This window comes from Oryx dammah, unplaced genomic scaffold (genome assembly GCF_014754425.2).
Source record: "Oryx dammah isolate SB20612 unplaced genomic scaffold, SCBI_Odam_1.1 HiC_scaffold_2, whole genome shotgun sequence".
NCBI classification, from domain to species: Eukaryota; Metazoa; Chordata; class Mammalia; order Artiodactyla; family Bovidae; genus Oryx; species Oryx dammah.
This window is the reverse complement of record NW_024070186.1, coordinates 84,928,403-84,943,541: the sequence shown is the minus strand read 5'-3', so window position 1 is coordinate 84,943,541 and position 15,139 is coordinate 84,928,403. Positions and strand designations below refer to the sequence as shown.

Below are 15,139 nucleotides of genomic sequence, written 5' to 3'. Positions count from 1 at the left end.
GATTTGGGGGTACTGGTATATTTCTTTTTTAAAATTGAAATATAAAGGACATACTATAAAATTCACCAAATTTTAAAGTGCACAATTCAGTGGGTTTTAGTATATTCACGGAGTTTTGCTACCATTATCACTGTCTAATTCCAGAACCCATTAGCAGTCATTTCATTTATTCCCCCTGACCAGATGTATTCACAATGCAATTATTCATCAAGCTGTGGCTGCTACTGCTAAGTCATTTCAGTCATGTCCAACTCTGTGCAACCCCAGAGACGGCAGCCCACCAGACTCCTCCGTTCATGGGATTTTTCCAGGCAAGAGTACTGGAGTGGGGTGCCATTGCCTTCTCCATTCATCAAGCTATACATTTCTAATTTGTGGACCTTTACGTATGAATATTACACAGCTACTTCAATAAACGTATAAAGTTACTGTTTAGAGGACTTCAGATTAAACCTGGTAGACTGAATATATGCTTTTATTATCTCCTAACTCAAATTAAAGCAGGTGGATTATTTTACAGCATTAAATACAAGGTCAAACAGAAAGGGAAAAGAGATATCCTCCCTATGCCACTGAGTCAGGTAATTTCGCTCCCATAAAAATGAACTCACAGGGGCTGAAAAGGGGACCGAAAGATAGCAGAGGCAACTGAAAACAAGACTGCATTACTGAAAGTAGATTCCCTGTCTATTATTTTTGCTCTACTGTTGTTCAGTTGCTAAGTCATGTTTGACTCTTTGTGACCCCAGACTACAGCACATCAGGCTTCCCTGTCCTCCACTATCTCCCAGTTCAGTTCAGATCTGTCGCTCAGTCGCGTCTGACTCTTTGCGACACCATGAACAGCAACATCCCAGGCCTCCCTGTCCATCACCAACTCCTGGAGCCCACCCAAGCCCATGTCCATTGTGTCGGTGATGCCATCCAACCATCTCATCCTCTATTGTCCCCTTCTCCTCCTGCCCTCAATCTTTCCCAGAATCAGGGTCTTTTCAAATGAGTCACCTCTCTGCATCAGGTGGCCAAAGTACTGGAGTTTCTGGTTCAACATCAGTCCCTCTAATGAACACCCAGGACTGATCTCCTTTAGGATGGAATGGTTGGATCTCCTTGCAGGCCAAGGGACTCTCAAGAGTATTCTCCAACACCACAGTTCAAAAGCATCAATTCTTCAGTGCTCAGCCTTCTTTATAGTCCAACTCTCACATCCATACCTGACTTACTGCAGAAACCATAGCCTTGACTAGACGGACCTTTGTTGGCAAAGTAATGTCTCTGCTTTTCAATATGCTGTCTAGGTCGCTCATAACTTTCCTTCCAAGGAGCAAGCGTCTTTTAATTTCATGGCTGCAATCACTATCCGCAGTGATTTTGGAGTCCAAAAAAATAAAACCAGCCACTTTTCCCACTGTTTCCCCATCTATTTCCCATGAAGTGATGGGACCAGATGCCATGATCTTTGTTTTCTGAATGTTGAGCTTTAGGCCAACTTTTTCACTCTCCTCTTTCACTTTCATCAAGAGGCTCTTAAGTTCTTCTTCACTTTCTGCCATAAGGGTGGTATCATCTGCATATCTGAGGTTATTGATATTTCTCCCAGCAATCTTGATTCAGCTTGTGCTTCTTCCAGCCCAGCATTTCTCATGATGTACTCTGCATATATGTTAAATAAGCAGGGTGACAATATATACCCTTGACGTACTCCTTTTCCTATTTGGAACCATTCTGTTGTTCCATGTCCAGTTCTAACTGTTGCTTCCTGACCTGCACATAGGTTTCTCAAGAGGCAGGTCAGGTGGTCTGGTATTCCCATCTTTTTCAGAATTTTCCACAGTTTGCTCAAATTCATGTCCAATGAGTCGGTGATGCTATCTAACCACCTCATCCTCTGCTGCCCTCTTCTCCTCCAGCCTTTAATCTTTTCCAGCATCAGGATCTTTTCCAAGAAGTCAGCTCTTCACATCAGGTGGCCAAAGTATTAGAGCTTTAGCATCAGTCCTTCCAATGAATATTCAGGGTTGATTTTCTTTAGAATTGACTGATCTGATCTCTTTGCAGTCCTAGGGACTCTCAAGAGTCTTCACCACCACCACAGTTCGAAAACATCAATTCTTCGGCGGTTGGACTTTATGGTCCAACTCTCATATCCGTACAAGATAAAAACCCTAGTTTTGACTATATGAACCTCTGTCGGCAAAGTGATGTCTCTGCTTTTTTTTTTTTTTTTCTTTTTTGATGTCTCTGCTTTTTAATATGCAGTCTAGGTTTGTCAGAGCTTTTCTTCCAAGAAGCAAGCATCCGTTAATTTCATGGCTGCGGTCACTGTCTGCAGGGATTTTGGAGCTCAAGAAAATAAAAGCTGTCACTGCTTCTAACTTTTTTCCCTTCTATTTGCCATGAAGTGATGGGATCAGAAGCCAAGATCTCAGTTTTTTGAATGCTGAGTTTTAAGCCAGCTTTTTCACTCTCCTATTTCACCCTCCTCAAGCAGCTCTTCACCTTCTGCCATTAGAGTGGTATCATCTGCATACATGAGACTGTTATTTCACCTGGCAATCTTGATTCCAGCTTGTGATTCATCCAGCCCTGCATTTCGCATGATGTACTCTGCATATAAGTTAAATAAGCAGGATGACAACATTCCTTGATGTACTCTTTTTCCAATTTTGGATCAGTCTGTTGTCCAATGTCCAGTCCTAACTGTTGCTTCTTGACCTGCACACAGGTTTTGCAGGAGGCAAGTAAGGTGGTCTGGTATTCCCATCTCTTAAAGAATTATCCAGTTTGTTGTGACCCACACAAAGGCTTTAGCGAAGTCAATGAAGCAGAGGTGTTTTTCTGAAATTCTTTTGCTTTTTCTATGATCCAATGTACGCTGGCAATTTGATCTTTGGTTCCTCTGCCTTTTCTAAACTCAGCTGTATATCTGGAAGTTCTTGGTTTACATACTGTTGAAGTCTAGCTTCAAGGATTTTGAGCATTATCTTGCTAGCATGTGAAATGAGTGCAATTGTGCGGTAGTCTGAACATTCTTTGGCGTTGTCCTTCTCTGGGATTGGAATGAAAACTGACCTTTTCTAGTCCTGTGGCCATTGCTGACTTTTCCAAATTTGCTGGCATACTGAGTGCAGCACTTTCACAGCATCATCTTTTAGGATTTGAAATAGCTCAGCTGGAATTCCATCAGCTCCACTAGCTTTGCTTATAGTGATGCTTCCTAAGGCCCACTTGACTTCACACTCCAGGATATCTGGCTCTAGGTGAATAACCACATCATCATGGTTATCCTGGTCATTAAGACCTTTTTTGTATAGTTCTGTGTATTCTTGTCACCTGTTCTAATCTCTCCTGCTTCTGTTGGGTCCTTATCATTTCTGTCCTTTACCATGCCCATCTTTGCATGAAATGTTTCCATGATATCTCCAATTTTCTTGAAGAGAGCTCTAGTCTTTCCTATTCTATTGTTTCCCTCTATTTTGCACTGTTCAAAGAGGAAGGCCTTATCTGTCCTTGCTAGTCTCTAGAGCCCTGCATTCAGTTGAATTTATCTTTCCGCTTCTGCCTTGCTTTTCACTTCTCTTCTTTCCTCAGCTATCTGTAAAGCCTCCTCAGACAACCACTTTGCTTATGGTTACTGTTTCTTATACAGTGTTACAAACCTCTGTCCTTAATTCTTCAGGGACTCTAACAGATTTAATCCCTTGAATCTATTCGTCACCTCTACTGTTTAATCATAAAGAATTTCTTTTTAATCTACCTAAATTAACTCTCTTTTATCACAGAGTCACACTATACTTTTTGATCTACAACCTGCTTTCAATCATTTAATAACATATAGGAGATATAGAAACTTGTATTTTTATGCCTGCTACTTTATATTGCATTAAGTGGCTGTACAATAACATGTTTATCCAGTTTCTTACTGATAATCATTTAGATTGCTTTGTTTTTTACTAATATTACAAGTAAGATTGTAATGAACATACATATATTTTTAATATATATTAATAGTTTGTGAGAGTCCATCCATGACATATACTGGATCAAAAGATATGAATATTTACTGTCAAGCTATCTTTAAAAATTGCTATACCACAGTATTCTCCTACCAACAGTATAAGAGTTTCTGTTTCCTCATATTGAATCTTTGACAGTCAAGTTAGTGAAAAATATTCTGTTCATTTTTTTTAAGGTATATTGACCATCTCTTCATAGGTTTATTGGCCTGTTTATATTTCTTTTCCTCCAAACTGCCCATTCCTATCCTTTGGTCACTTTCCTATTGAATTTGGCCTTTTTCTTCTTACTGACCTATAAGAGGTTTCCTGAGTTAAAAGGGTTAGAAATTCATTCCTTTTTTTATATGTGATGGAATTTCTTCCCAGCGTATCATTTCTTATTTCTTCATTGCATCTTTTAAGATATAGAAATTCTACAATCAAAGTTCAAACAATCAAACTCTGTAAAGTCCACAAAGAAATTCTACAGAGTCAGTAACCTTTTCTTTGAATTTTTCAAGATTTTCTTTGTTGTCATGTTTAGAAAAGCTTTCACTCTATCCAAAAATGATTTAAAAGTTTATTTTTATGATTCTTTTTTAACCTTTGAATCTTTGATCCATTTGAAATGTACTGTATCATCAGGAACAGGATTACCATAGATTAGATGTATCCTTCTCCAAATTCACAGGTTGAAATTCTAACCCCAAATGTGACAGTATTAACAAATGGGGCCTTTGGGAAGTGATTATGTCTCCAGAGTAGAGCTTTTGTGAATGGCTTTAGTGCTCGTACAAAAGAAATCTCAGAGAGCTTCTTCACACCTTCGGTGCTGAGGACACAGCAAGAAAATGGTCACTGATGAACCAAAATGTGAGATCGCACTACACAGTGAATCTATTAGTGATCTGATCTTGGACTTCCCATTCTCCAGAACTGTAAAAAACAAATCTGTGTTATTGATAAGCCACTCAGTCTGTGGCATCCTGTCTGAGCAGACAAAAAGAATGTGCATGCCCCCTCTGTTGGAATTTCTCTTTAAATCAGGCAGTTTCTCCTACTCTTGCATTTTGCTTCCTTTCAAATACTCTTCTTACAATCTCTAAAAGTAATTGCTCTTATTTTAGAATGGATTTGTTTTTATAAAAATGACACATGCTCATTATTTTTAAAAAGTAACAGAAAAGTACTAAGAAGAAAAAATATCCCCATCACCCACAATCATTAATATTACACAAACATTTCCAAACATCTCACTAGGCTTATGCTCAAAGTAAAAGAAAGATATACCAAAACCAAAAAAAGTTATAATTAAATGGAATACTAATTAAATGAATTAGTATTACTAGGCATATGTTCAAATTAAGATATACCAAAACCAAAAAAAGTTATAATGGAATACTAGTTAAATTAATATTATGATACTAATTAATACTTTAAAAAATAGCATTAATTCTTATTTTATTACATCAGAAGACATAGAAGAAAAACAATCGCATGGCTACATATTAAGTGACAATGGGAATCTTGCAAGAGTTAGATTAGTTATCAATGGTTAAAAAAATAAAAGGGCAAGAAAGAAAAGTGGATAGATGCTTTCCAAGACAAAAATTTTTACTTTAAGAGAATAAGAAAGTAAAGCCCAGGTGGAAATTGATCAATCTCAAACACTTTTTGCAAAAGTAACTCTTTAAGACAGTCCTGCAAAAGTGAACACAAAGTGAAGGAGACAAGATCATGATGCACGTCATTTTGTCTGAAAAAGACTATCTTATTTTTTAATCCAAAAACTAGGGCACTGTGTAAAAATACTCTAAGTTTTGTGTAAGACAAAATATTTTCATGATTTTCATTTTTTCAAGTTATAGTCCAATAAAAACTTTTGTTTGCATTTGTTTAAATTCAAGTCAGCAGATTCTCCTCAACTGGGTAAAACATGTGAGGTGAATTAAATGATCCAACTCTCTTTTCAGTCCCAAACACTGTGCCGCTAAGAGTCTAAAGTAGGAACTGAAATAAGAGATCAAGTTAAAAGTCACTTAGGCATGTTTTCTGTCCAAATGAAGCACAAATGGATGGCTAACACAGTAACATCCTTTCCTTCTTTCCCTCAAAAGAAATCAAATCTCCAAATATGCCAAGCTTATTATTTTTTAAGTCTTATAACTGTCATCCACCCATGTATTTCAAAACTATTTGCATTTTCAGATTAACATCTTCAGGTATTCTCTCCTCTCTGCAAAACAGTACGTGCCTTCAACTGACCTTAGCTCACAGATTGTTCTCTTTATCGATCAAATCTAGGACTTGATGGACATATCTCAACTTCCCCTTACTAAGTCCACCCATGAATGGGTACAGATTTCAAACACCACTACAGCATTTTCCATGCGCCAAGCCCTACACAACATTTTGTAACCATACTTCCTTCTCCTCTACATTCCTAATTAATAAGATCTGATATTTGCAGTCTGAAGGGTATTATTTTCCTATTAATTTTAGATACCTTAACTATGTCCATAATATACCTTTCAGGAGATGAAGAAACCAGCAATGCAAAAAGCATTCTAGGTACCAGTGCCTCACAATTTTATAAAAGTTAATATTTTTCCAATACTATTCTTAATGGAATTCAATGCATAGTTTCATCTTTCAGACTAAAATCTATATGGAAATTAACTTCCAGCATGCAGAACTGTCCATTTATTTAACCTTAATGCACATTTACTTTTACTGGTTACACTGAGCCAGCCATAATCTACTCAGTCTCCTATAAAATTAGACAAATCAACTTCAAGAACTCTATGCTTTATAATTATAGCTGAGCACCATAAATGAGACAGCAGAAAAATAAAGTTATTAAATAAGAAGCCAATTCTCTTAAAATTTCACATGGTTCTTAAAATTCTTTATGCAATAAATGTGAAACAGAAACTATATTACTGATTAACATTTTAAACATCTATCTGAAATGGACTAACCTAAGTACAAATGGTATATCTAATAAAGGGAAAAGAAACTGAAATTATCTAAGAGAAAATGACAAAAACAATAAAATAGGAAAATAAGGACACACTGGTAATATAACACTAGAATTTCTAACCAAAGAGAAAAATATAAGGACATACTACAGTTCGTAAAGAGAACTGTGAAATGGGTATTATGATGTCTAAAAGCAGAAGGTAGACTTGCCCAAATTAGCCAAATAAACTGGGTCAAGTTATTTATTTTTGTCTGGATCGCAATTTCTTCATCTTTTAGATGAAGAGGGGTGGGGTTGGGGATGAGATGTTATCTGATTCTTCTGGCTCTAAAATTCTATAGTTCTATGTTATCTCATATAAGAGGAAACTGAGAATTTCTCTATTTCATTAACAAAGGGCTGTGTGGTTGCTGCCTACCAATACTTTTCCCTGATTCAATTTTCCAGGCACTTCTCCAGCAGTAATTAGAAGATACTAGAATCAAAGTCAGTCAGACAACCACCTTCAAATGACTAATGTGCCTCAGACAGAATCCTCATTACAAAACGCTTCACATCTCTGTTATGCCATATATAACTCCACCAGCAATAAAAGATCACAACAAAAAAGAACATTACTAAAATAGTTATGAAAAATCAAAGAAATACAATTTTTAACTTCAAAAACAATAGAGAAATCAATGCTGTCCTTAAGCTTTATTGATCAGTCTCTAGTGAGATTTAACAATGCAATCCTTCAAGCCAATAAAGAGAGAATCCTAGGGATAAATGTAACAACTGCTGTTTGAAAAAAAAATACCAGAGCAAAACTACCTTTTCAAAGTAGTTTCTATCTAATTACCCCAGAAAGGAGCCTCGCTGATGTTTACCATGCAGAATATTCTTTAACAGTCTAAAGACTTTAAGTAATACTAAGACTAATAAGGCTAAAGTAACACTAATAAGACTAAAGTAATACTTTAATAGAAAGTATTTCATACTTTGAACCATTTACATTTTAAGACAGAAGTACCAGAAATTCTGAGCTTTTTCTTCAAAAATATTTTTAATCCCATTTTTTTCACACCATTATAAATGATACTGGCACAAAATATCCATTTTAATAAAATGAAAAAACTTAGGAGCCCTAATTAATTGATCACTGAAAACAGCTTAAGGAAAATTTTTTTATCTTACCTCTACACTAGGGCTAAGGCTGCTTGGCAGTGTTTCTGAAGTCACAGTAGTGCTTGGAAGGCTGGAAATTTCCCAAGTATTTACAGGCTGTATTGGTTCAGACTGCTTTGAATGATCTATACATTTTGGATTATCCAGTAAGGTCACTTCATAAAATTCTTGAATATCTAGAGGTGAGGAAAGGAAAAGAAAAATTCAAAAGTAATTTGTATTTTCTAATTAAACTATGCATTGCTAAAACAATATAACTCAAAAGCAAAACTTTTACTCAAATTAGTAAAATAAATCCAATCTTATAATGTACTTAAACAGTGAGTATTTTATTTCATTACAGTTGTATCAGAACCTGCAGGGCACAGTGTGAAAGTCACAGGCTTTTTATACTTCATAGTCAGTGCTGAGTTCAAATTCCTACTTCATCACCCTACTATCACCTGTATAGGCAAGTTACTTAACCTCTGATAACTTGCCTCTTATTACTGTGAATTGTTACAAGGATTCATGTAATGCATGTAAAGTGCACACTGGCACATACACAGCTCCTAAAGATAGAAGTTAATATCATTATTTTGAATTCTGCAGAAATAAGTCATTACTGATATTTTATAAATTTGTATCACCAATATCCAGGTTTGGAATATAAACCACTAAAGTGGTTAAACTGCCCTAGTAACCAAAGTTAAGACAAAAAAAGAATAATACTTTAATACAAAATCAAAGGATTATGAAATATTTTTAGATACCCTCATATTCAAATAGTCAAAAATGTTAAGTTAAAATATTTTGTTATTTTAGAAACAATCAGTTAAAAGTATGGCAAAACACTAAAAGAAATGATAAATGTACTTATAGAAACATAGAATAATATGGAAGATTAAGTTACTCTGTTATCAACTAGAATTACATGAATTTAGTATATTAACATTGGTTATGCTGCTCAGAAACTCTGAATGGTAGGTATATAATGTTTAAGTACACCACTACTAGTTTTTTATTTATCTTCTGGTATAATTTTGAGTTGATATTTTTTAAAGGAGGGAAATTATTATTTAACAGCAAAGATGGGGTATTATCTTGTATAGAACCAAAGTCAATAACTGTAAATTCGCTAAGCTGTGTCTGACTCTTTTGCAACCCCATGGACTGTAGCTTTCCAGGCTCCTCTTGCCAGGGATATCCCATGCAGGAATACAGGAGTGAGTAGCCATTTCCTTCTCCAGTGGATCTTCTCGACCCAGGGATCAAACCCGCGTCTCTTGCATTGGCAGGTGGATTCTTTACCACTGAGCCACCAGAGACATCCATAAATAACACTTAGAAAGAATAACTTTTATTTGTTTCTTAACATGATGAAAACATTAGTATCTCCTTTAAAAAACATCAAAAGACATTGGTTTTGATAACCAATGGAACTGTAGAACTTTCTAGGTAAAAGGTTAATAAAAATTAAAGTCTGACAGTGAGGATAATATCAACCTATTTCACAAGATGTTACTATTACTGTGGAAAACTGTATGTAAAAGCATTTTATAAACCATGAATCACTATGTTAACTCTTCACATAAGCATCATGCAAGAGTCAAACCTCAAATTCAGAGAGTTAGCTAAAAAAGATTCTTAATCAAACAAAAATTGCTTAACCTGAATCCAAATCAAGTCTCTAGAACCAACTTCTAGTTCAAAGAAAATACAAGGGACAGAGGAACATGTTAAATGGTATCAGAAAAGCAAAGAACAAAACTGATTCAGATGAAGACATTCTACAAGACACTGGCCTGGTATCTTTCAATGTCATGAAAGGGAAAATAAATTGTTTAAAAGTAAGGATTTTTCTGTATAAAGGATATAAAAAAGACACAGCAACTAACTGCAATGTCAAAGCCTTAACTGGTGTGTATGTGTGTTTGGGGAAGGTTGGGGAGGGTGAACTATAAAAGACATTGTGACAATAATTTAGAGAAAGTTAAATACAGACTATTTTCCAGAATATATTAGAGAGAAACATTTTTTTGTATAAGATATACATGTGTGCAAGAGTATGTATATACTTATGTAGCAAAACGTATATTTCCATATATGTAGGAGATATCTTATTTATGTAGAAGATAAATACTTGTAGATCTACCTACCTATATCTAGAGAAAGATTTTCAACCCCCTCCACAAAAACAAAACAAACAAAACGCTCTTAGCATATAGTATTATGCCCGCTAACAGCACTAAATAAGTGTTGAGCAATTGGTCACTTACCAATCTTAAAATAAATAACCCGAGTCACTACACAAAATTTTTGTATTTTCCAATACTGTAAATGAAGTTTCAGATTTTAAATTTCTGTGTGACCTTGTATTCTATAATTAACAGAAATACTGACATACTGCCTTTTAATAAAATCTTTTAAAATTTTAGACCAGTTTTGTCCAAAATAACTTTCTGCAATGATAAATGTTCTATCACAGCACTATTTATAATAGCCAGGACATGGAAGCAACCTAGATGTCCATCAGCAGATGAATGGATAAGAAAGCTGTGGTACATATACACAATGGAGTATTACTCAGCCATTAAAAAGAATACATTTGAATCCGTTCTAATGAAGTGGATGAAACTGGAGCCAATTATACAGAGTGAAGTAAGCCAGAAAGAAAAACACCAATACAGTATACTAACACATATATATGGAATTTAGAAAGAAGGTAATGATAACCCTGTATGCGAGACAGCAAAAGAGACACAGATGTAAAGAACAGAGTTTTGGACTCTGTGGGAGAGGGCGAGGGTGGGATGATTTGGGAGAATGGCATTGAAACATGTATACTATCATGTAAGAAACGAATCACTAGTCTAGGTTTGACACAGGATACAGGATGCTTGGGGCTGGTGCACTGGGATGACCCAGAGAGATGATATGGGGAGGGTGGTGGGAGGGGGGTTCAGGGTTGGGAACTCATGTACACCTGTGGTGGATTCATGTCAATGTATGGCAAAACCAATACAGTATTGTAAAGTAAAAAAATAAACTAAAATAAATAAATTATAAAAAATGTTCTATAGCTTACTACCCAATACAGTAGCCATATGGCTCTTGGGCATTTAAAATGTGATTAGTGTGACTGAGAAACTGAATTTATAATTTTATTTATTTAGGTTTAATTAAATACCCACTTACTCCTTGGAAGGAAAGTTATGACTAACCTAGACAGCATATTAACAAGCAGAGACATTACTTTGCCAACAAAAGCCTGTCTAGTCAAGACTATGGTTTTTCCAGTGGTCATGTATGGATATGAGAGTTGGACTGTGAAAAAGCTGAGCACCAAAGAATTGATGCTTTTGAACTATGGTGTTGGAGAAGACTCTTGAGAGTCCCTTGGACTCCATGGAGATTCAACCAGTCCATCCTAAAGGAGATCAGTCCTGGGTGTTCATTGGAAGGAGTGATGCTGAAGCTGAAACTCCAATACTTTGGCCACCTCAAGCGAAGAGTTGACTCATTGGAAAAGACCCTGATGCTGGGAGGGACTGGGGGCAGGAGAAGGGATGACAGAGGATGAGATGGCTGGATAGCCATCACCAACTCGATGGACATGAGTCTGGGTAAACTCCAGGAGTTGGTAATGGACAGGGAGGCCTGGCATGCTGCGATTCATGGGGTCGCAAAGAGTCGGACACAACTAAGCAACTGAACTGAAGTCAAATAAATACCCATAAGTGGCTAGTGGCTACAGTATAGGACAACAGAAATCTAGACTAATTATATAATTCAGTGCTCTGTGTATGCTCAGTCACTCAGGTGTGTCCAACTCTTTGCAGCCCCATGAACTATAGCCCACCAGGCTCCTCTGCCCATGGAATTCTCCCAGGCAAGAATACTGGAGTGGGCTGCCATTTCCTACTCCTACAGGGGATCTTCCTGATTCAGGGATCAAACCTGTGTCTCTTATGTTTCCTGCACTGGCAGGCAGATTTTTTACCAGTGGTGCTACCTGCGGGTGGGTGGGTGGGTTAGTCGCTCAGTCGTGTCCAACTCTTTGCAACTCCATGAACTGTGGCCTGTCAGGCTCCTCTATCCATGGGATTCTCCAGGCAAGAATACTGGAGTGGATCGCCATTCCCTTCTCCAAAGGATCTTCCCGACTCAGGGATCGAAACAAGGTCTCTTGCACTGCAAGCAGATTCTTTACCATCTGAGCTACCCTGTGTTGTATATTAAATCTTTGTATCTTATTTATTTTATACCTAGTAATTTATCTCTATTAATCTGCTACTCTATCTTGCCTCTCTCCCCACTGGCTAGCCGCTAGTCCATTCTCTGTATCTTTGAGTCTGTTTCTATTTTATTATATTGATTCATTTATTTCATTTTCTTAGATTTATAAATGGAAACAAACATCTCTTACTTCGATGTTGTGGCTGAACAGCTTGGGCTGCATGTGGGGTCAGACAGAACTGGGTGGAACTTCTAGCTCAGTTTCTGGAAAGTCAGCTAAAAAAACCCTGACGATCCCCTCAGTTCACAGGCAGACCAGCCTTCCAGCCTGGTATTCCCTCCTGCCCCCTCTCACCCAAGGTTCCCAGAGGGGAGCCAGGCCCTGCCGCTGCATCCTGGTGTAGCCACCTGGGAAGCCCATAATATAACTCAAACTAAACGTTTAATGGGCAAGGAATAAAGAGTTTCCTAGATGAATTCTTCCAAAGTTCACTTGCAACTTGCTTTTATCAATCGAAATGCCTCATTTCTAGGTCTTACATTAAGCTACCAAACAGTCCTAATTTGCTGAATCTGAGCTCCTATAGACTAGAGAACCAAATATCCACATTATTGGCTATAATATACTTAAGAAAATACAAGCTGAGTAAACATCCACCAGGATGGCTATTAACAAAACAGTCACTGTTGGTGGGAATATAAATAATGCAGTCACTATGGAAAACAGTGTATGTTTTCCACATACACTGTGGAATGTATATGGTGGTTCTCAAAATATTAAAACACAGACTCATCATCTGATCCAGCAATTCCACTTATGGCTATACGCAAAAGAACCGAAAGTAAGGACTCAAATAGATATTTATATACCCATGTTCACAGCAGCATTATTAACAATAACCAAAAGATGAAGACAACCTAAATGTTCATCAACAGATGAATGGTTAATAAATGAAATGTGGTATATAGAAACAATGTATTATTATTCACCCTTTAAAAGGAATAAAATTCTGATTAAATCTAAATATAGATAGATAAATAAATAGATAAACACATAGATAAATGAATCTTGAAGAGATATGATGCTAAGTAGGGTAAGTCAAACACAGAAGGACAAATATTGTATAATTCCATTTCTATGAGGAACCTAGAATAGTCAAATACATAGAGATAGAAAGAAAATTTATTCCCACAGACTGGGATAAGAAGAGAATGTGGAGTTACTGTTTAATAGGTAAAGAAATTCAATTTGAGGACTTCTCTGGTGGTCCAGTGGTTAAGAATTTACTTGCCAATGCAGGGGACACCGATGCAAGATTCCACATGCCGCAAGACAACTCAGCCTATGGGCCACAACTACTGAGTCAGCACTCCAGGGCCTGAGATCCACAACTAATGAGCTCGTATGCTGCAACTACTGAGGCCTGCGTGCCTTAAAGCCCGTGCTCCGCAACAAGAGAAGCCACTGCAATGAGAAGCTCGTGCACCACAACAAAAAGTAGCCCCTGCTCACTGCAACTAGAGAAAGCCCAGCAAAGCGATGAAGATCCAGGACAGCCATAAATAAATAAATAAATAAATAAATAAATAAATATATTTTTTTTAAAAAAAGGAAATTCAATTTGAGATAGTAAAAACATTCCAGACATGGATAGTGGCGATAGCAACAGAACAGCATGAAATTACTCAATGTCATTGAACTGCACACTTAAAAATGGTAAATTTTATGTGATATATATATAATACTTTATCACAATAAAAAATAAGTTGAACGAGATTCTAGGGGAGTTTAACTGAATAAACTATATAGGATATAATATGCGGGCCTTAGGAAGTATCACTACGAACAAAGCTAGTGGAGGTGATGGAATTCCAGTTGAGCTATTTCAAATCCTAAAAGATGATGCTATGAAAGTGCCACACTCAATACATCAGCAAATTTGGAAAACTCAGCAGTGGCACAGGACTGGAAAAGGTCAGTTTTCATTCCAATTCCAAAGAAAGGCAATGCCAAAGAATGCTCAAACTACCGCACAATTGCACTCATCTCACACACTAGTAAACTAATGCTCAAAATTCTCCAAGCCAGGCTTCAGCAATATGTGAACCGTGAACTTCCAGATGTTCAAGCTGGTTTTAGAAAAGGCAGAGGAACCAGAGATCAAATTGCCAACATCCACTGGATCATGGAAAAAGCAAGAGAGTTCCAGAAAAACATCTATTTCTGCTTTATTGACTACATCAAAGCCTTTGACTGTGTGGATCACAATAAACTGTGGAAAATTCTGAAAGAGATGGGAATACCAGACCACCTGACCTGCCTCTTGAGAAACCTATATGTAGGTCAGGAGGCAACAGTTAGAACTGGACAAGGAACAACAGACTAGGTCCAAATAGGAAAAGGAGTACATCAAGGTTGTATATTGTCACCCTGCTTATTTAACTTCTATGCAGAGTACATCATGAGAAACGCTGGACTGGAAGAAACACAAGCTGGAATCAAGATTGCCAGGAGAAATCTCAATAACCTCAGATACGCAGATGACACCACCCTTATGGCAGAAAGTGAAGAGGAACTAAAAAGCCTCTTGATGAAAGTGAAAGAGGAGAGCGAAAAAGTTGGCTTAAAGCACAACATTCAGAAAATGAAGATCATGGCATCCGTCCCATCACTTCATGGGAAATAGATGGGGAAACAGTGGCAACAGTGGCTGACTTTATTTTGGGGGGCTCCAAAATCACTGCAGATGGTGACTGCAGCCATGAAATTAAA

The 15,139-nt window shown here is 36.9% G+C and overlaps 1 protein-coding gene across 8 annotated transcripts in view; it reads right to left on the bottom strand.

Annotated features, from left to right (window-relative positions):
- DLG1 (discs large MAGUK scaffold protein 1) overlaps positions 1-15,139 on the bottom strand; it is a 256,793-nt gene that overhangs the window by 226,464 nt on the left and 15,190 nt on the right. For all 8 annotated transcript variants that reach the window (XM_040249498.1, XM_040249489.1, XM_040249481.1 and 5 more), the window contains exon 4: positions 8,158-8,324. In XM_040249498.1, the coding sequence (XP_040105432.1) occupies positions 8,158-8,324 (167 nt within the window). The remainder of the gene's footprint in view (positions 1-8,157; positions 8,325-15,139) is intronic.